Genomic DNA, 19,975 nt, shown 5'->3' with positions numbered 1-19,975 from the left:
ACACACACACACACAAGAATGGATGATGCGACTTGTGGAGGGCAGGGAAACGGGCAGAGAGAGGAGAGAGACCTCTACTAAAATCAAAATGACGATTAATAATAAGTACTAATCACCACAAGAAGAATGGTAACCACAGAGATGGCAAAGGAACTCAAAAGCCTATTCTGATATTTAAATGTAGACAGGCACCTCTTACGTTTATTCGCGCCTGATATTCAGCACTGCCCACCGAGTTCCGTGCCGTGCACCGGTACACGCCCCCGTCGCGGATCTGGGGCCCCGTGACATTCATGTGGCTGATGGTGGTGCCGTCGGACATGGTGTACTGGCTGGTGCGGTGGCTTCCGTCCCGCATGATGGGCTCGTCGTCCAGGGCCCAGGTGACGGTAGGGGGCGGGGCGCCCTTGGCTGCGCACATCAGTGAGAACTGCTCCCCGGGGTTGACCACCTTCTCGCTGAAGGACGAGACGATGCGGGGCGTGCCGTCTGCAGGGAGCGAGGAGCCCCCTTAAGGGTCACCGAGTCACAGAGAGACCATCCCCCCAGGCCACCCCACCTCGTCATGGGGAGGAGGCAACGCAGAGGACATAACAATGGTAAAGCACTTCCGCGTACTTCCAAGATTCATGTACCATCCGCAAAACCCTGTTTAGTGCACGTGAATGAAGACTCCTGGATTTGAATCCTCCCCCAACTACCTGTTAGCTCTGTGTCTTTGGGCAAGTTACTTAACCTCTCTGAGTCTTTCCATCTCCCCTCTGTGGAGGATGGAGATAATGGGGATAACGTTTATATCCTCCTGGATATATGTCCTCCTGGTACTGATGATGTGAGGAGTAAATGAATTAATGCATTAAAGATGCTTACACAGCACTTTGTAAGTGCTTAATAAATGTTAACTCCTCTCAACTTTTCCTTTTCTGCCTCTTTCTCCTCCCTTTTTAAATAAAGCCATAGAGGCTCAGAGGTTAGCTATGTGTGGAACCAGGACCTGAACGGTCCAATTCCAGCTCTGATTTGAGTGGGAGGGGTGCTGGTGCTGTAGCTCTGTTAGCAAAAGTCTGAAGCTTGAGCCTTAAAATGAAAGCTGCCCGGGGCAGTGGTGGTGATGGGGTCTCTTTTGGGGCTTAAGTCTTGGTTAATGGAATAACCTTGGACAACACAAGTAAACCCTTGGGGCCCCACTTCCTCCATGGATCATGGGGGATGTAATCATTAACCCTGGCCATCCTTCCACACAGGATTGCTGTAAAGGATTAAACTAGGTGCTAAATCCTTGAAAAAAGTCAAACACCAAAACAAACATACAAAAAAAAAAAAGCAAGGCAAATGTAACATGGCACTCTACATCCCACCCACATTTCACACCAAAATGCTGACGTTAACTCAGGCTGCTGGCCCCTGGCCCCATTTCTGAGGGAGACCCTTATTTCCAACCTGGGGAGAGCCTGGTGCCTGGTGGAGCCTGGTACTGCCTGGCGTGGCCACTGCCTTTGGTCTCTCCTCTGCCTCTCCCCACAGCCCTCCCTCTCTGGCTGCCCCTCCCTTCCAGCTCACTGCCCCTCTCACCAGCCTCATTCTCCACATCCCAGCTCTGAACTGGCGGGTACCAGCTGTCCTGTAAGATCCACCAACGGCATAGGGGTAGCCCTCAGAGAGAAAATGCACTGGGTGGGAGTAGTCTGCTCCTGGGTGGGGAGTAGTTCAGACAGGAGGTCCCCTGAGATGAAAGACACCCATTTTCACACTAGGTTGCACCCAGCTGATGTGTTTCCTCATTGGGAAGAGAGACCAGGGATGGGGCAGGACAAGAGGAGGCAGGGGCTGAGGAAGGCAGTTTGCTGGGCACTGGGCGAAGGATGAGGGCTTAGTTTCGATGGATGCCCAGCTCTCATGCCCCACTTGCCAAGGAATGAGGACCCCTGGGCTGTAACAGTGAGACAGATACCCGTGGGGTTTGCCTAGGTTTGGTGTTTTTGTTATCACAGTGAAAAATCCTTGGAAGGAACAGGATTATGGGAGCAACAAAGGAGCTGGGGAACCACTAAGTTTGTTGGTAAGGATAGGGCCTCTGCTAACCCCCCCTGCATCTTTGTGCAAATATGAAAAAGGTGCCTCCTCTACATGGTCACAGCCCAGTGTGGGTGCATGGCTTGGTAAGTGGAGTGCAAGCTGGATTTCAATCCTCACCCTCTTAGTTGAGCACCTTGTGTAGTGAACGACCCGAACAACCATACACAGAGGTGCTGGGTGCGGAACCTTGCGGGGGGTGGTAGCTTTCAAAGGAGAGAGAAGCAGGTAGAAAGCCAGGTCCATGGTAAGAAACAGGGCCTGCTGTGAAGAGACCTCAGGCAGGGAGAGGATTCAAAAATCCAGAGGTTCCCAGCACCCTTCCAGAGCCTCTGGGAGACCGAGAGTCTTTGAGACCCTACTGAAGGCCCTTCTAATAGTGAAGTTCTAGTAATTTTGAAGGGCAGAGTCAACAGAGTATGGCGGTTAAGAGCCCTGAGTTCAAACCCCAGCCCTCTTCCTCAGCAGGGCCGTGTGACCTTGGGCAAGTGACCGAAGCCTCGGTTTCCTCAGCTGCCAAATGGTTATTATAAAATAAAATTAAAAAAACGGTCTCCACACAGGGCCCTCGGGAGGGTTAAACAAGACAGTGTGTCTGCCTGGGGTGCTGTGAGCGCTGGAGGAATGCCTCCTGCCTCTGGCCCGGCTGGAGGAGCCCTGAACCCGCCCGTCTGCCCCGGCGGCCCCAGCTCACCCTCGAGCACAACGATGGCGAAGTCCTGGGCGGTCTGGGCTTTGCGGGTGGCGAAGCACTGGTAGGCCCCGGAGTGGCTCTTCTGGGCCGAGGTGATGAGCAGGGTCTCGTTGCTGAGCCCGCGGATGGAGATGGCCTCGTTGGGCAGCAGCAGCTCGGTGTTGCGGTACCAGCGAATGGTGAACTCCGGGGAGCCCGTCAGGGCGCAGGAGAGGATGACCGTGCTGCCAATGCCGGTCTTCAGCTTCTTTGGTGTCAGGGTCACATGAAGAGGGTCTGCGCCGGACCAGGCAGGGGAGAGGCGAGGGAAAACAGGGAGGAAAAGAAAAGAAAAAGGACTCACTGTGAGTGGAGTGTGGCTAGGGGTGGGCTGTGGTCACAAAAGGCCCCGGGAGTCAGGAGGCCCTGATTCTGTCTCCAAGACTCCTTGTAGCAGGGGGGACCAGGACGAGCGAATTCCTTTCTCTAGGCCTCAGTTTACTCATCTGTTAAATGGCAGGGTCGGGCCAGGAGATGTCTCTACGTCTGCTATTCTGACGGCCTGTGCTTTCCTGATGTGGCCCCTTGGCTGGGCGGGGCTGGGAAGCTCCCTTTGGCGCAGGAGGATGGGAGCTCGTCTGGTTCACTGTCCTCGCTGTCACCCACCCTAGAAAGCAGGGAGGCACCCGCGGCCGAGCCACCTGTCTCCTGTACTTATACAGATAACCACTGCTACCTTCTGCTGGCCTGACTTCCTTTAGATGCATCAGTTAATCCCCTGCCCTTCATCCTCACCACCCCTGTCCTGCAGCCCCTGGCCTGGACCCATGCAGTACTCTCTTCTCCCTGCCTCCCTTTTCCCTGTGTCCCGCCATCAGTTCTCCATGCTGCAGCCAGCCACCGCCCTGTTCAGAACTTCCACGGCACCCAAAGACTCAGCGTGGAATTCAAGGCCATCAAGGCCCTTGGGGACCTGGCACCCTTCTCAGCAATGCAGTGTCTAGACCAGCAGCCTGCCTGTGCTTCCCGCACACCCAGAGTCTCACCTAGAGCACCCTTTGCCCCCTCTACCTACTTCCTACTCATCCTTCACATTGAACTCAGGTGTCATCTCTTCCAGGAAGCCTTCCTGTACACCACTCCCCTCCCAGGCTGGGTTAAAGATCTCTCTTCTGGGGCTCCCTGTGTGTAACTAACAGAAGACTAAGGTCATGGTCTTCTAATCACCAATTTGTTTCTATCTCTCCCTCTGGACTCTGAACCACTTGAAAGCAGGGCGGTGTCCCTCATCTTTATATCACTACTGCTGTCTGAGTCATGTTGATTGCCTCACTGGCTGGCTGGCTGGTTACCACCCCCAAGCTGGCCTCTCTCCCTTCACCTCCATGGGCCCGGGGTTCTGTACAGGAGGCTTGGACCCCCAACGAGGGAGCTTGCAGGAGATGGGGGCACGGCAGGCCCGTCTGGCGGGGCACAGTCAAAGCACACACAAGTCTGCTCACACTGTGCTCTCCCTCCTCGCTCCCAGAGCCTCTGCCTGCTGTCCAGGAAATGTCAGTGCAACATGACGCAGGTGGCATCCTGCTTGTCCCGGTCACCAGCCAGGGCTCTCAGGGCCCGGCCAGCCAGCCGCTCTCTCCTCACTGCCCCTGCACGGGCTAGGATGCGTGGGAGGCTTTGGGGCAGAATGATGCGGAGTATGGAAAGCATTGTTTCCTCTCCGTGAACCTGGCAGAGAGGAGCTATCACAAGGATGGAAGACAGAGAAAAGCCAAGTCACTCCCCTTTGAACCTGGTTGTCCAGCCAAGCCCAGTGTGGGAGAGGGTGGGGAGCTGTCTCAGAGGAGAATGAGGTGTACCCTTCCACTCGGGGGCAGGGGCAGGCGGTGCGTGCACACAGCTGTAGGCAGTTACTGACTGTGTGTCTGTGTGCGTGCTCTAGGATGACAGTGTGTTACGTGGAGGAATGTGTGTATCTGTGAGTGTATATGGGCACCGTATATGTGTGCACGTGTGTATGGGGAGGTGGGCATGTGATCTTTCAACACATCTGCCTGTGTGCGTGTGTGTGTGTGTGTAAGTACCTGCCTGCCTGTCTGTCCTGAGGCAGGAGCTCTGAACACCAAATTACTCAGAGTTAGGTTTGCTACTTTTCCAAGGATGTGGGGGTACGTGGCCCTCCTGACCTGTTCCCTGAGACAGTGTGTGTGTATGAACGTGAGTTTGAGTGTGTGTGTGTATGTGTGTATAGCAGGAGGGGTTGAAGGTAATTCTAGACCAAACAATTTTGGACAGTGCTTAGGTCAAGAGGGTACTAATCCTGGTCCTTCTACCTGCCTCCTCTGCGGTCCGGGGTTTGTCTATACAAGAGGACCGCCCCTTCCCCCCAAGCCTTCAGCATTGTAACCTAAGCATTTGTATTATGAACTGTTGCTCCCAGAGCATTTCTTGGGGCTGTTCCTGCTCTTCCAGCTTCACAGTGGATTCGCAGAGGGGGGGCTCCTCCCCACACTGCAGGTAAATGTGCTCCAACTGCCAAGACCCCCTTGACTGTGGGGAGGACACTGGGCCCATATCTGGGCTGAGGGCGACAGGACAGCAGAAGGCCAGGAGGGGGTGGGCTCTGTGTGGTTCTCTGGTCCACCTGAGGGTCCGCAGACCTGCAGCTCTGTGCTCATGAGAGAGGTGGTGAGCTGGGCGGAGAGCATCTTTGGTCAATCTTAACGGCAGAGCGGCCCTTTCTGCAGGATGCGGATGGGATCACCTCTGGACGGCCTCTTTCTGCCGCCCAGGCCGAATCCCTCACAAAGCCCTCGGGTGCAAGGTTCAAGGACTCAGGCTACTGCTGCCCCACAGGGGTGAGATCCCACAATCCCGGGTCTCCAGATCTCTAAATGTCAGCCCCGCTGCTGCCAACACGTTCCCTGCAGCCCCGAGAGCAGGGAACTCGAGGGAGGGATGGCGGGGGGAGGGGGGCAAAGGATGCCCCTGGGTCTCATAAATCCCCCTCCAAGGTTCTTTCCCTAGCTTCAGCCCCTCTGCCTCGACCTCTCTGCCCTTCCGGCAGCTCAGCAGCAGCAGGGGTCTGCGAAGACCTCCTGCTCTCCACACGTGCTCCCTGGACCCTGGGGCTCTGGGATGGGGAGGAACAGGAAGGACCAGAGTTAATGCCCAACTGGCAGGTCCTGGAAAGGCTGCCTTGGGTGTTTACATCCAGCGTCTGCCCTGATCAATCGGTACCTCTATTAATTATCACTAAATATTCTGAATGTCGCCTCTGGTGGGTTCATATGTCCTCTGATGGGTTCACATCAGCATTGTTTCCTTTAGTATAGACTCTGCCTCCTCCCAAGAAGCTGAGAAGCCCCGTGAGCTTATCACATCACCGTCATTGTCCCTTTTGACCCTTGTGACCTCTGGGAGGAGGGTCACGAGGAGGGCCAGGGTTATTATCTCCTTTGACAGAAAAGGGCACAGAGGTGATGCCCAGGGTTATATGATTTTCCCCAAGTCAGTTACTATCTGGTGATATCAGAACCAAAAGGCAGGTCTTCTGATTTCAAACCCAGTGCTTTCCCCAGGACACCAACCTGCCTTCCCCAACCAGGGGATCATCCCCTGGGGCCAGCCAGAGGCAGGGGCGGCTGCCCCCACGCCCCTCCCCCCCCCACACGGCACTCTCAAAGGTTACTGAAGCTGGAAGAGAGGCTTCCCCGCTCACCGATGACTGTGAGGGTGCCTGTGGCCTCTGCTGAGCCGAAGGTGTTGGTGACCTCACAGATATAGGTGCCGCTGTCCTCGGTCCGCAGGTCACTGATGGTCAGCCCCGTGATGTGCTTGGTCCAGCGGCTATCAGCTGGGAGGGGTCGGCCATCCTTGAGCCAGCGGATGGCAGGGATGGGGTAGCCAGAGGCGGTGCAGGGCAGCTCCATGTTGAGGCCGGCCCACACTTCCTGGGAGTGGAAGCCGTCCAGGATGGTGGGGATCGACTCGGCCGGGTCTGGAAGGCAGAGAACACGAGAGGTCCTGGCCAGCCCTGGGTGGGAGCAGGAAGGCAGGCCCCCAGAACTTGCTGCCCACCGGTGCCCGGAGTGAATGATACCCAGTGTGCGAGGCTCTCTGTGTCTCCCCGTGCCCCAGACTCTGGCCCAAACACTCCTACTCGGGCCAGATGGAGGCCCTGAGAAGCACGGCTGGGAGCAGGGGCTGGGGGAGGAGAGGATATGGTAGGCAGACTAGGCTAGAATGACAGACAGACAGAGGGAAAAAGGGAAACAGCAAGAGACACAGGGAGGGAGAGACTTTCATACAAACAGTCCCTGTGACATGAGGATCATGACATCTTGGGTTTGTAATTCTGGTCAGTCTCAGTCTGGGCCCGTCAAGGATGGGCATCCCTGTCCCCTCCTGTCTCTTCCCACCTGCAATCTGGGCAGGCTCAGAGGGGGCAGTGCCTTTCCACCGGGGCCCAGTGCCTTTCCACCGGGGCCCAGAAGGGTTCGGAAGTTAAGCCTTCCACAAAGCACACTGGCTACCCCAACGATGCTTCTGTTTTTTGCATTCCCAAACCTAGAGAAAGCAGCGACTGTGGGCCTGCGCCCTACATTGCAGGAGGCCTAGGCCCTCACTGGTGGTGTTCTGTGTGTGATGCCCATGTTATGTGAGCGGCGTGCTGGCTGCTACCTCAATCTAGTTCTCACCCTAAAAGGCCTCTCTGGGTTTTCTGCCCACCAGGGACCTTCCCCTGATGTAAAGCTCCCATAGGCTCCCTCTACCTACATATTACAATCCACACTTCTTATCCTAAATTAGGCCTTCTGGGATCTGTGATCTCACGCCAACCAGGTCCCTGGTCTGGCCTGCCTCCCCCGCCCCCAACCCCTTTCTGATCTCACCAGTTCCCCACTCAGGGCATGCTGTCCGCCAGCCCGCTCTGCTTGGCCAACTCCTACTAATCTTTCAAAACCAGCTTCAACGTCACCTCTTCTGGACGCCTCCCTCAGGCCACTTTCACTGGATTCCCATAGTTTTCCTTTGCTTTCATTTTATTTTCAAGCAGCCTTTTCTTTTAAAGAAAAAGAATGAAAAGTGCAAATATGCACATGACAAAACTTCAGAAAGTAGAGGAGAGCACACAGTGCAAAGGGAGTCCCCCTCACCCCTGCACCCAGCCACCCCGCTTCCCTCCCAGGGGCGACCACTGTCGCCACTCCCCCCAGGCCCTTGCCAACAGCACAGCACTTAGCACCAGGCCGTGTATCTGGCTCCCCTGGAAGGCCGAGAGCTCCTTGAGGCAGCGCTGATCCCCTACGGCATCTCCACGTGCCTGGCACAGAGCAGGGCTACTGAACCATAAATGTCTGAGGGAGGGTGAATGGGGGCACGTGGGCATGGGGCGGGCCGGTGGTCTGCCTTTTCCACATGACAGAACTTTACAGGCTCATGGAATAGTAGAGCTGGCTTAGGGACTTGGAAGGCACACACAGATGAGGGCCTGGAGACCAGAGAGGTGCAGTGACCTGCTCAGATCACACTGGAGAGCCAAGATCCGAAACCAGGTCTCTGCCACCCTTGTTCAGTAAATGGGGTCTGAGACAGAATAATCTAACCCCGGATTCTGCTCCAGAGTGAACCGTGAGAGCGCTGACGCCCCTCTCGGCCCCTTCTTGACTAAATGGGAAACTTTCTCTGTCCTCAGCTCACCCGCCCCCCTGCCCCCTTTGGAGACAGGCTGAGCTAGGAATGCTCCTCCCCGGGGAAAGAACTTTCCAGAAGATTCTCTGCTCCTTCCCTATTGTCCATGGCTTCTCACAAGGAGCCTGAGACTGGGAATCAGGAGACCCAGGCTCCAGTCGGCCTGGGTCACTGATAAGCCATGTGACCTTGGGTGAGTCCTATGATCTCCCAGAGCCTGAGTTTCCTCGTCTGCACGTGGAGGTGATACCACTGCTTCCAGATCTCCTAAGGCTGTTGTGGGCAACAGAGCAAAATGTGTGTCAAAGAGCTCGAGTGACACTAACCCACCACGCAGACATGCCTGGCGATTACTATTCTGCCCCCGCCCGCCCTCCCTCCCTGCCAGCTTCTGCGGCCTCTTCCCCATCCTGTGGGAATGGTTGGGCTAAACAAACCCAGTGCCAGGGAAGAATTACTCAATGTGACACTTAATTGATACAAAATACACAAATTCCGTGGCGCACGCAGAATTTACAAGTGGAGGGGCCCATGGGGCGGTGGAGGAAGGGGCTGGGGGTGGGGCTGGAATTAATCACCAAGTCTCGGGCGTGAAATTAAATTCTGAGGGAAAGAAACCTCTTTCATTACTCTGGAGCAGAAGTAAAATGCTGTGGCGTGTATGGTGACAGCCTGGGGGGATCGGGGGCTGCCAGGGCCAGTGCAGGGCTGGGAGACAGATGGCCTGGTCCTGAGAAATCTCTGGGGGTACGCTGGGGCTGGGCTGGCGGGGGGTAGGAGTTCAGTGTGCCCCGGGGTCGGAGTCGGGGGCTGCTGGGACCTCTCCCAGCTGGTTGAACAGTGCTGCCCTGGAATATGACTTCTGCACCTGGCTCGGCACCCCGTGAGCTGGGGAACCCTGGTCCGGTCTCTCAGCCTCTCTGGTCCCTGGTGCCCTCCTTTATAAATGCAAATGATGGTGCCTCTTCCACAGAGCTAATGCCCATGACAGCACTTGGTAAACTCCAAAAAGCACCTCGATGTGACGAAGGGTTATTAGGTTGTATTTTTAGGGAGCTCAGTCTTTTCTCACAACTGCCTCCTCTTCAGAGAATTAACAGAAAAGTGAAAAGTCCTTCCCCGCCCCCGCCCCCGCCCCCTGAGATGTAGGAGGAATAATAATCTGGCGACAACAGTAACAACGGCCACAACAAACAGAGCAGCTGCTCTCTGCTGAGCCCCTCCTGCGTGTTCGGCCCCAGGCTAAGCTTTCTACCCACGGCACCCTGTTTAGTTCTCACAACAACCCCAAGGAGAACATGCCACTCCCGTTTTACAGATGGGGAAGCTGAGGTTTGGAGACATTATTGATTTGATGCCAGGTTGTACAGCTAGTGAGTGCTGAGGCTAAGACTGAAACCTTGGTCTGATTCCTGAGTCCTTTTTCCAATACGTCTCCCTCTCTCCTTCCCCCGTCCCTCCCTATTACTTAATCAAACACCTGGTGAGAACTGAGAAAACCACAGGTGTGGTTGCTGCCCTCATCCAGTGACCATCGATAAGGCACTGCGGAGGGATCATTCTGCCCCTTCCTCTTGCCTTTGTACCTGGTGAGGAGGAGGGGCAGCCATCCCTTAGGGTGTGCCGGGCTCAGACACCCTCAGCCACCAGGTGCCTTGGCAGGGCCCAGCTCTGCCAGGACACGCAGCTGCATCTCCCATCCCTGATTCCAGGGGCTGGCCCGGAGCTTCTGGCCAGGGAGGGATGACACCCTTCCCGACCACCAGCCCCAGGAGCTCACAGGGTTCTGGCCACTAAGGAGTGAAACATCTCAGTTGAAAGCTGCCTTGGGAGTGACCCCTGCCCTCAACTGTGGGAGTGGATCTGAAATGTGAGGCCCTGGGCGGAGGCCTGAGCCCTCCTGACACGAATCTCCTTCTGCACTGCCTCACTTGGGTATCAGTTGCATTTTTGCCGAGACAAGCTGCTTGTAGATTGCCTTGTCACATCACATCACATCAGGGCCCGCGTCACTCCTGGGGCCCCTTCCCCTCCGCTCCTAACGTCTTCCACCCTGTCGCAGTCATCTTGTCTATCCTTGTCTCTCTGTTAGGTTTCTGTTTTTCTCTGCCCTATGTTTTTCTCTCTCTGTGCCCATGCCTCTCTCCTTTTGTCGTCTGGCTGCCTCCCTGTCTTTGCTTCTCCGTTTCCCTATTTGGGCTTCATCCCCGAGTCTCTGGTAGCATCTCCCATTCTCCGCATCCCCACCCGCCATCCCCGGCTGGTGGGCAATGAGAGCAGAAGGAGAAGGCTTGGCATATCCTCCAGTTTAAAAGGTGCCTTTTTTGAGGGACAAGAGTGGAAGTAATATTAGTAGGATGAAGGGGCTAAATATTCGTGCAGGGGAAAGGAGCAGGTCTGCAGGAGGATTTCTGTGCCTTTCCCACAGCGTATGAAAGGCATGCAAATGAGATGCAAAACACTACACAAACAAGTCCCTATAATCTGGAAGGTAACCACTGACACGTTTGGGAATTGGGCTGCAGATGGCAAGGTCTAGCCACAACGATGGGGCCACACAGCACAGCCCCATCTCCTCCCCCACGTGACAGCGCAGTTTCCCTTGGCACTGATTAATTCCACAAATATTTACCTAGCACCTACTATGTGCCAGGCACAGGGCCAGGCTCTGGAGACACAAGGGGGAATCAGAGAGCCCGATCCTAGCTCTCCTGGCTTCCGCTTTTCCGCTCTTGCCCCCAAATGCACCAGGCAAATAAGAGGGGGTCCTGGATAGAGTCACCTGCTGGTCAGGGTAGTCCTCGCCAAACCACAGAATGTCAGAGGTAGACAGAATCTGAGCTGTCACCTAATCTGGCTCCTTTTTCAGAGATCCAGAGACATTGCATGATTTGGTGGGGGGGCTAGTCCCCAAACCCAGGTGTTCTGACTAGCAGTTCATCTCCCTTCCAAAAGCCACTCTGATCCCACCTCCACAGGAGCAGAGATTTTCAAATTGCAGGTCACAAACTATTAGGAAGTTATGAAATCCATTTGGTGAGTTGCGTCCAGCATTTAGATAAATTGAAATGGGATAGAATAGAATAGAAAATATCAGAGTGCATCGCGATGCACGTGGTAGGAAATACCAGCGTGCCTTGCATAGGTCATGATGTCTGTGGATCACTGTCCGCAGTGCTATTCCAGAAAGCCTTCCTTGAAGAGCGCCAAGTGCCCTTCTTTCTTCTGTGACTGGGGCACGTGTGTGGTGTTTGATTAGCCCCTTCCATGAGGGTGTGCAGCTGGAGGATGCTGGGGTCAGGGGACTCAGTGTGAATTCTGGCTGTGCCTCCCACTGGTTAAACAGTTGGGGCAAGTTGCTTGGCTTCCCTAAGTTCTGGTTTTCTCACCTGTAGAAATAAGGAGAGCAGTGCACACCTCACCAGGCTAGTATAGTGCCTAAGATACAGCACATAAGTGAAATTTCTGGCACACAGAGGGATTCAGTAAATATTAGCTTTCATCCTTCCATAAGGAGCTATAATCACTCCAGAATAAAAATCCTTATTTAATTTAGTGATTTATTTTTTTAACCTTTTGTTTGCCTACTTTCAAATGTTGTGAGGTGGGCTATAACAAAAGACATACATGTATTCAAAAATAGATAGAATAGAATCCTAAAAAATTCTTAGGGACACAAGGAAATACAAAATCTCCCTAATCCAATCCAATCCCATTGAATCATTACTATGTTTGCATAGCAGATCGTATCTATGAACTTCCTGGCAGCAAAGGCAAAAAAGGAACGACAGGATAGGTTCCATATCCCTCATTATTTGATAAATGGTAAAATAACAATTCTTCAGGAGAGTTAAGCTTTCTCAGGTATAGACTCCTGAAAAGAATTTAACTGTACGGTCCTTATATGAAGGATACCCAAAACCAAACTGGACAAGGTCTCCCCCAGTGGTTTCTGCACCTGTGTTCTTTAATCTCCTTCTCTGAATCCCCTGAACACACAACAGACTCCCTGATCAGTGGTGCCGACATGCCCACCCAGTCCCGGGGGTGGGCTGGTGCCCTTCCTCCCCAGCCTTCTCGCCTACCTGTCACGGAGAGGCGGGCCCCGTTGCTCTGCCGGGTCTCCCCGCTATACTTGTGCTTGGTGATGCAGCGGTAGGTGGAGAGGGCGTCCTCCTTCTGCACGTCAGAGATGTACAGCCCGCCGTGGTAAGTAATAAAAAACCTGTTTTCTGGAGACATAATCAGGACACAGTCGATTACTCCCCTCTGGCTGGGCACACTACCAGAAGCAACTTGGGCCTGCAGGTGGCCTTCTCCTAGGCCAGGACTGCTGCCCAGGGGAGGGGAGGTGATGGAGAAAACAAGGGGGTGAAGCTGATGTAGTGCTGAAGGCAGGAGGGCATCTCTAACCAATGAGGATTTTCTATGTGCAAATCAATAGAAATTACAATGATTATTCCTTTAAATGTAGATACTTCAGCTTTTTACAGGAAGATGTTGGGCTTTGGAGTCAGACTAAGATCTGGGTTCCAATCTGACTCTTTTACTTATTAGCTGTGTGACCTTGGGAAAGTTCCTTAACCTCTCTGAGCCTTATCTGTGCAACAGGGTGCAAATAATCCTTCATAGAGTATTATTATTATTAGAATATTATTATTATTAAAAAATAATAAGGTGTCTGGCACACAGTGAGTGCTCTTTTAGTGAATATCAGTCCTCATCTTTCCCATCTCTTTGCAAGAGTTTGCAAAGCTCTAATGTTCATTGCTTGCTTGTTCTTACAATTGTTTGAGGTGTCATCTCCATTTTAAAATCACACAGCTAGTAAGTGGATCAGAACTCAGGCCTTCAGGCTCCCAGCTCTCCCTTTGCACTGAGCCTAAACACAAGCCTAAATCCCTTTCTCTCAGTTTTCATCATTTATTCACCCAAGAAACAATTATTGAGGATAAGCTATACTAGGAGTGGGGGCGTGGAGACACAGATTTACGATACTAATTCATCATACAGTTTTTGATACCATTTTGTTCAAGGCAAAGGTGCCAGCACTGCGCCCTCCACGGTCTCACTGCCGTGACAGCACGAAGCAGAAAGGACAGAGTAGTTTCACCCATTTAGCTGATTACGAGACAAGACTACACTCCGAGGTAGAGTGGATTTTCTTGTCCAAGGTCCTAAGGCAAACCCTGAACCTGAGCTAGTCAGGGCTGATTTTAAAAGGGGGAGAATGTGGACTTGAGGGTTGGGGAGGGGCTTGCATCTGGCTTTGGGACTCTCTAAGCTCATGGTCTCCCACCCAAGACCCAGCTAGACTGAGATCGAGAAGCTAACCTAGGGTCCCTCTGCCTGCTCTCTAGGGTCACAGCTGCTTCCCCAGGAGGGCATAGCAGACCTCAGGCGGCCATTTTCACCAGAGGGGGCATCAGAATCAGGACAGCGAAAAATGACTTACAAGAAAGCTGCAGGGGAGAGGGTAATGCTGACCTCATACAAAGGACCTGCTAACATTGGACTGTCAGGCTTTCATAAGGAAACATTTTGGGTAGCCCCATGTCCTTCAAATCCTATTATTTTGAGGTCTGCTTCCTCCCACCTGGGTGCTGAGTGAGCCCTCTCAACCACTGACAAGAGCCCCGATACTGGTTCACTCTCCTATTAGGAATATTCTGTGGTGTCTCATCCCTCCAAGCACAAGCCCAAGGTCTCAGCACCAGCAAACAGGGACCTCACCAAAGGATACTTTCCAGCAATGAAAGCTGTAGAATTGCAGGGTTGAAAAGCTGAATGTGCTTGACCACATCTTTAACAAAGCTTCCCTGGCCTTCATTTGAATACCTCCAGGGCCGGGGAACTCACTACCTTATTTAGTGGCCCATTCCAAAGTTGATAGCTCTGACTTTGAGAAAGCTCTCCCTTGCTCACCATCGAGCTCCATGGGTCCTGGTTTCTACTTGTTGGACCCTTACAGAACCAGCCTAAACCTGTGTTACTGACACACTCCCTCGCAAACTGGAAGGCAGCTATCACGCCCTTTGACTTTTCATCAGGCTAAGCAGTCTTTGGATTTTATTTTTTAATTGTTATTTAGTATGGTTTTAAATAACTTCATCAATCTGATTGATCTCTCGCTTAATAAACTTTGGGTTATCTACAAATCTCTGAATTTTCCCTCCCTCCCTCCCACTCTCCACCCTCCCTCCCTCCCATCTCCTTTCCATGTATCTTTGTACAGGACTAGACCTGCTATGTGGCAGGCACTTTGCCAATTGGTGGGGATCCAACTGTCAGCTTATCTGACCAGGGTAGAATAGAGCAGGGCTACCAACTTCCAGCCTAAGCTGCATTAACTTTTTAGGGGAGATTGAGTGGGGGTGGGGAGGCAGACCCATTATACTACTGCTTCATACCCTGCCCGCAACTAAAGGCTCTGGTCGTGTGTTTGCAAGCTGCGGCTAGGCCACTTTCCTTCTCTCCATCCTTGGACACCTGGCCATGTGGGCCCAGGTCCAGGACTTCACACGGATCCCTGCTGAGTGGCATCCTGTTGGGATCCCCCTAGATGAGCACTTGGCCAGCTGGCAGCCTGCCTGGAGCTTGTGGACCCCTGCCCCGCCCCCTCCAACACGCAGACCACACCTTGTAGACTCCCGCTCAGTGCTGTGGGTAAAAGATGAAAAGGAAGCGGGAGGGAGCCAGGCCCTGCTGCCAGCAGTCAGAAGACCCACGGGAAGCACGGAGAAAGCCTGGCTCCCCCACCAGACTCTGCATGTGCCGTTTTGTCTCCATGTTGTGACATCCCAAAGTCAAATGCGGAAGCTCTCCCGTAATTTATTATGTAACTGGGACTGGAATGCAGAACTACTGGAGGGCGTTGCTGCCAATCAGAAGTATCAGGATTGGAGGTGGTGGTGGCAGTGGGATAAGGAAAAACAGGAAAGACCCTAAAATCAACCCTAGCAACCCACAGGTGCTCCAGCCTGGACAGCTAGGACCCTGTTGTCGCCAGAACGACGCTGACAACGGTGCCCTGGGCCCTAAGGAATTTTAAGCTGGGGAGGGGTGCTGCCATGCTGGTGGTGGGGAGCTGGGGTTTCTATAGCAACAAGCAGCTGCTGCATCTGATGTCTCACATCCTTCATTGTCCTCATTTTCCCCCTCCCTTCCCCCCTTCTTGTGCATATACTTAATTGCCGTAACATTTCCAGATGCAGTGTATCGCTCCTGAAACAAAGGCCGGCCGCAGCCAGGGGGATGCGCAGCGAGCAAGACGGGAAGGAGAAATCAGGGGTATTATGTTAATCCCCACTGGGGGGGACTTGTGCAACATCAGTTCTGCATGTTTGATGAGAATCAGATGATGGGCCCTGCTGGGGAAGGAAGGAGAAGGGGGCCTGTGGAGTGAGAGGCATACAGTGTGGAGAGCGGAGGAGGCACAGATAGCTGGTGGGGGGTTCAGAAGGGCCAGGGCTTCAGCGGGGCGCCCTGACAGTCTGGCAGCCTATCCTCCGCAGCCCAAGTGGGACCAGCTATCCTTGGACTGGGTAGAGGAGCCATTATCCCACATCTTGTTTCCTCCTCCTTGGGGCAGGCTGCGTCCACCTGGAGGAGGACAGAGTGGCAGCCAGGACCACCACGTCCAGCCCCCAGCCCGAGGCCGTTTGGACATGTGCATCTGGGAGCATTTTTGGTTGACACCATAACTTGGGGGTATCAACGGCATTTAGCGGTCAGGTTAGAGTAACAACAACTGTTCTACCCCAAATGCCAACAGTGTGCCCATGGAGGATCACTTTGTTTTAGGCTCGAGGACCAGGATATGGAACCGTGTCTAAATGTAGACTCTGCCACTGGCGCTACCTGACTGGTGCATCTCAAAGTCTGCAGTGTCATCTGAAACACGCCTGCGACCTGAGAAGTGCTGCGCATGGTTAATGAATCCTTTTCTTGTTTTTATTATTGCTCGAATACTCCAGCCTGCTTCACTACCCTTTTTCCTGGTGATCTGGAGCACAGCTCTCCTTTTTTTTTAAAGCTAAATATTTATTGAGCATCCATTACATGTTAGGCCAAGGGCTTTAGGAACATTATCTCATTTAATCCCCACACCCCTTTGAAATGGTTATTATTGTTGTTACTAACCAAAGCACAGAGAGGTTAAATAACCCACTCACAGTCACACAACTAATAAGTGGTAGAGCCTGGACCATTAGTCTACTTCCTATGCTCTTCCAAAGCTCTGTGCTAGGCTGACTCTCCTAGAACAAGAGCACTTTTATAGGGACATACGCTCAGCTGGCCTCTGCTTGATTGCTTCTGTTGATGGGGTCCTCACTTCCTCACGAAGGAGCAGTCATCCATTCAATTCAGTTTGGCTCCATTTATCAAGTCTTTGTGGAGCATCCCTAGGTACTGAACGGCGCTCCATGGAGAAGTCTTGAACTTGGTATCCGCCCTCTGGGATTCCACAGTTAGAAGAGAACGTTCTTCCACCAGGAAAGCTTTGGCCTTCAGTGTTGCGGGCTGGTGAAGGGTGGGGAGGGGGCTCGATGGAAGCCATTAGTGAGAAGAGGAGGATGAAGAGGGGCCGAGCCACCCAGCACTGGGGGACAAGCCCAGGACTGGGACTTAGGAGACTGAGTTGGAGCCCTAGCTCTGCCACTAATGATGGGGTATATACTGGGTTAAATAGTGTCCCCCCAAGTTAATGTCCTCCCAGACCTTGTGAATACAAATAGAATCAGGTTAAAACGAGGTCATACTGGATTAAGGTCGATCCTAAATCCAATCTGACTGGTGTCCTTATAAGAAGAGGGAAATTTGGACACAGGTGCACACGCACAGGGAGGAGGCCATGCGAAGATGGAGGCGGAGATTGGAGTAATGTATCTACAAGCAAAGAAAAGTTAAGGATTGCCAGCGACCCCAGAAGCCAGGCAAGAGGCAAGGCGGGATCCTCCCCTAGAGCCTGCAGAGGGAGCAGGGCCCTGCCCACACCTTGACTTTGGACTTCTGGCCTCCAGAACTATGACACAGTAAATCTCTGTTGCTTTAAGCCACCAGTTTGCGGTAATTTGTTAAGGCAGCCTTGGGAAACGGATACAGGGTGACCCTAGGGAAGTCCAGTCCTCTCTCAGGCCCTCAGTTTTCCCACCCATACAAAGAGGGGAGGGGTGGAGGAGGTATGTGTCTTTAACTGTGTTTGTACATTAGAATCACCTAAGAAGTTTTAAAAATTAAACTCAGAATCTCTGGGTGTGTGCCCTGGAAATTGGTATTTTTTTAAAATTTATTTATTTTTGGCTGCGTTGGGTCTTCGTTGCTGTGCATGGGCTTTCTGTAGTTGTGGCGAGCGGGGGCTACTCTTTTGTTGTGGTGCGCGGGCTTCTCATGGCAGTGGCTTCTCCTGTTGCAGAGCACCGGCTCTAGGCGCACGCGCTCAGTAGTTGTGGCTCGCGGGCTTTGTTGCTCCACCGCATGTGGGATCTTCCCGGACTAGGGATCGAACCCATGTGCCCTGCATTGGCAGGCGGATTCTTAACCACTGCGCCATCAGGGAAGTCCCTGGTATTTTACAAAAGCTTTTTGGGTGATGTAATGTGAAGCCAGGGTGGAGAACAACTGGATTAGAAAAACTAAGTCCCCTTCACTCTGGAAATGGATGTCTCTGTGATCACACCAGACTTCTCTGAGTTCCATTTCTCCTTCAGGAAAACGGAGATAATAACTAGGACTTAGGTCACAGAGTTGTTGGGAGAATTAGATGAAAGATGAGTTACTGCATGGGAAAGTCTCCAGCACACGGGTGGCACTCGTTAAATGTCGTCACAAGTGGCTCCATCTCAGGGAGATGGTGGGCTGCACACCGCTGGGGGGCTCTCCACCCCTCCCTGTGGCCAGGCTCCCTGCAAAGCCTCCCCCTTCCTCTCAGTAGCTTGGAAGTAAAGGAGGCCCTCCTTGGCAATTCAGAGGCCTTGCACACACATGCTAAGTGAGCCGAGAACATCTTTTCTGTCTTTTTCTAAGAGGTCAGAGAGTTGGACCTTGGAGACTCCCCAGAGCTGCAGGAGTCCCGGAGAGGTAATGGACAGAAACCTTGGGGCTCCTGGTGGCCCCACAGGGCTGGGAGAGAAAATCTGTCTTCTGCAAAGGTGGGGCCCTCTCCCTGCCCTCAGGGAGGTGTGAGGGTGAGTTGGTGGGGAGAGGGTCCCGGGCAGAGGAGAGGGGAGGAAGGGTTTGCTGGAAGGTGTGACCTGGATAGATCCCCCTTCAACCTGTAGAGCAAAGGAAGGGAATTACTGAGTGAAGCAGGGACAGCAGCTTCCTAACTGGCCCTGCCCCTCCTCTGTCTATTCCTAGGAGGCAGCCAGAGTGACGCTTCAAAACCTAAGTCAGACCATGTGGCTCCTTTGCTCAAAACCCCTCAATGTTTTCCCATTTCACTCAGTGTGAAAACAGTGCCTATCACAAAAATAGGCCCTTGATAAATATTTCTAGAATGAATGAATGAGTAAATGAATGAATAAATGAATGAAAGAAACGTCCCCAACTCTAAGTTTGTTTTATCCCCATGTGCAACTCAGAAAAGCCAGATCCCAGCTCTAAATTTACCTCTCCCAGGAAGCCTTCCCAGATTAGCCCACTCCCATTTCTGAGTGTTTGTACATCTGGCAGACCTCTTGCCACTGCTAATCACTGTTTCTACTATATTCAATTAGACTTTTAAAAATAACTACTTTTGAACATTCAGAAGTCAAGATTAAATAGTATGGCAGTTCCTCAAAAAATTAAAAATAGAATTACCATATGACCCAGCAAATCCACTTCTGGGCATATACCCAAAATAACTGAAAGCAGGTTGTCGAAAAGATGTCTGTTCGCCCATGGTCATAGCAGCATTATTCACAATAGCCAAGAGATGGAAGCAACCCAAGTGTCTATTGATGGATGAATAGATAAAGAAAACGTGGTATATAGATACAATGGAATATTATTCAGCCTTAAAAAGGAAAAGAATTCTGTCACATGCTGTGACATGGATGAACCTTGAGGACATTATACTAAGTGAAATAAGCCAGACACAAAAGGACAAACACTGTGTGATTGATTCCACTTATAAGAGGTACTTAGAATTGTGAAATTCTTAGAAACAAAAAGTAGAATGGTGGCTGCCAAGGGCTAGAGGGACGGCAGAATGGGGAGTTGTTAATGTGTCTAGAGGTTCAGTTTTGCAAGATGACAATGAACTTAAACTGAGCTGAAACGCTACTGGACTTAACACTTAAAATGGTTAAGATTGTAAATTTTACATTATATGTATTTTACCACAGTTAAAATGTTAAAGGTCAAGATTATAAAGAATTGGAATGTGTCTTTGTGAGGTAGTGAGTTTCCTGTCATCAGGGGTAATTCAGTAGAGGCTGAAGAAGCACTTGGCTGAGATATTGCATAGAAGATTTAAATATTAAGTGAGGGAGATAAATTGATCCTCTTTAAGGTCCTTCCCTCCCAGCAAGTTATAAATTCCTAGCTTAA

The 19,975-nt window shown here is 52.2% G+C and overlaps 1 protein-coding gene across 2 annotated transcripts in view; it reads right to left on the bottom strand.

Annotated features, from left to right (window-relative positions):
- Nucleotides 1-19,975, bottom strand: part of DSCAML1 (DS cell adhesion molecule like 1) — a 346,911-nt gene that overhangs the window by 89,273 nt on the left and 237,663 nt on the right. The window contains exons 4-7 of one of the 2 annotated variants that reach the window (XM_032640871.1): nucleotides 12,526-12,672; nucleotides 6,468-6,746; nucleotides 2,768-3,043; nucleotides 193-489 (exon numbers count right to left, since the gene is read on the bottom strand). In XM_032640871.1, coding sequence (XP_032496762.1) covers nucleotides 193-489; nucleotides 2,768-3,043; nucleotides 6,468-6,746; nucleotides 12,526-12,672 — 999 coding nt within the window. Of the gene's footprint in view, nucleotides 1-154; nucleotides 490-2,767; nucleotides 3,044-6,467; nucleotides 6,747-12,525; nucleotides 12,673-19,975 lie in introns of those variants that run through there. The other variant, XM_032640872.1, reaches the window with a different exon arrangement.

Source organism: Phocoena sinus, chromosome 8 (assembly GCF_008692025.1).
Source record: "Phocoena sinus isolate mPhoSin1 chromosome 8, mPhoSin1.pri, whole genome shotgun sequence".
NCBI lineage: Eukaryota > Metazoa > Chordata > Mammalia > Artiodactyla > Phocoenidae > Phocoena > Phocoena sinus.
The sequence above is the reverse complement of the archived record's forward strand: the minus strand, read 5'-3'. Positions and strand labels throughout refer to the sequence as shown.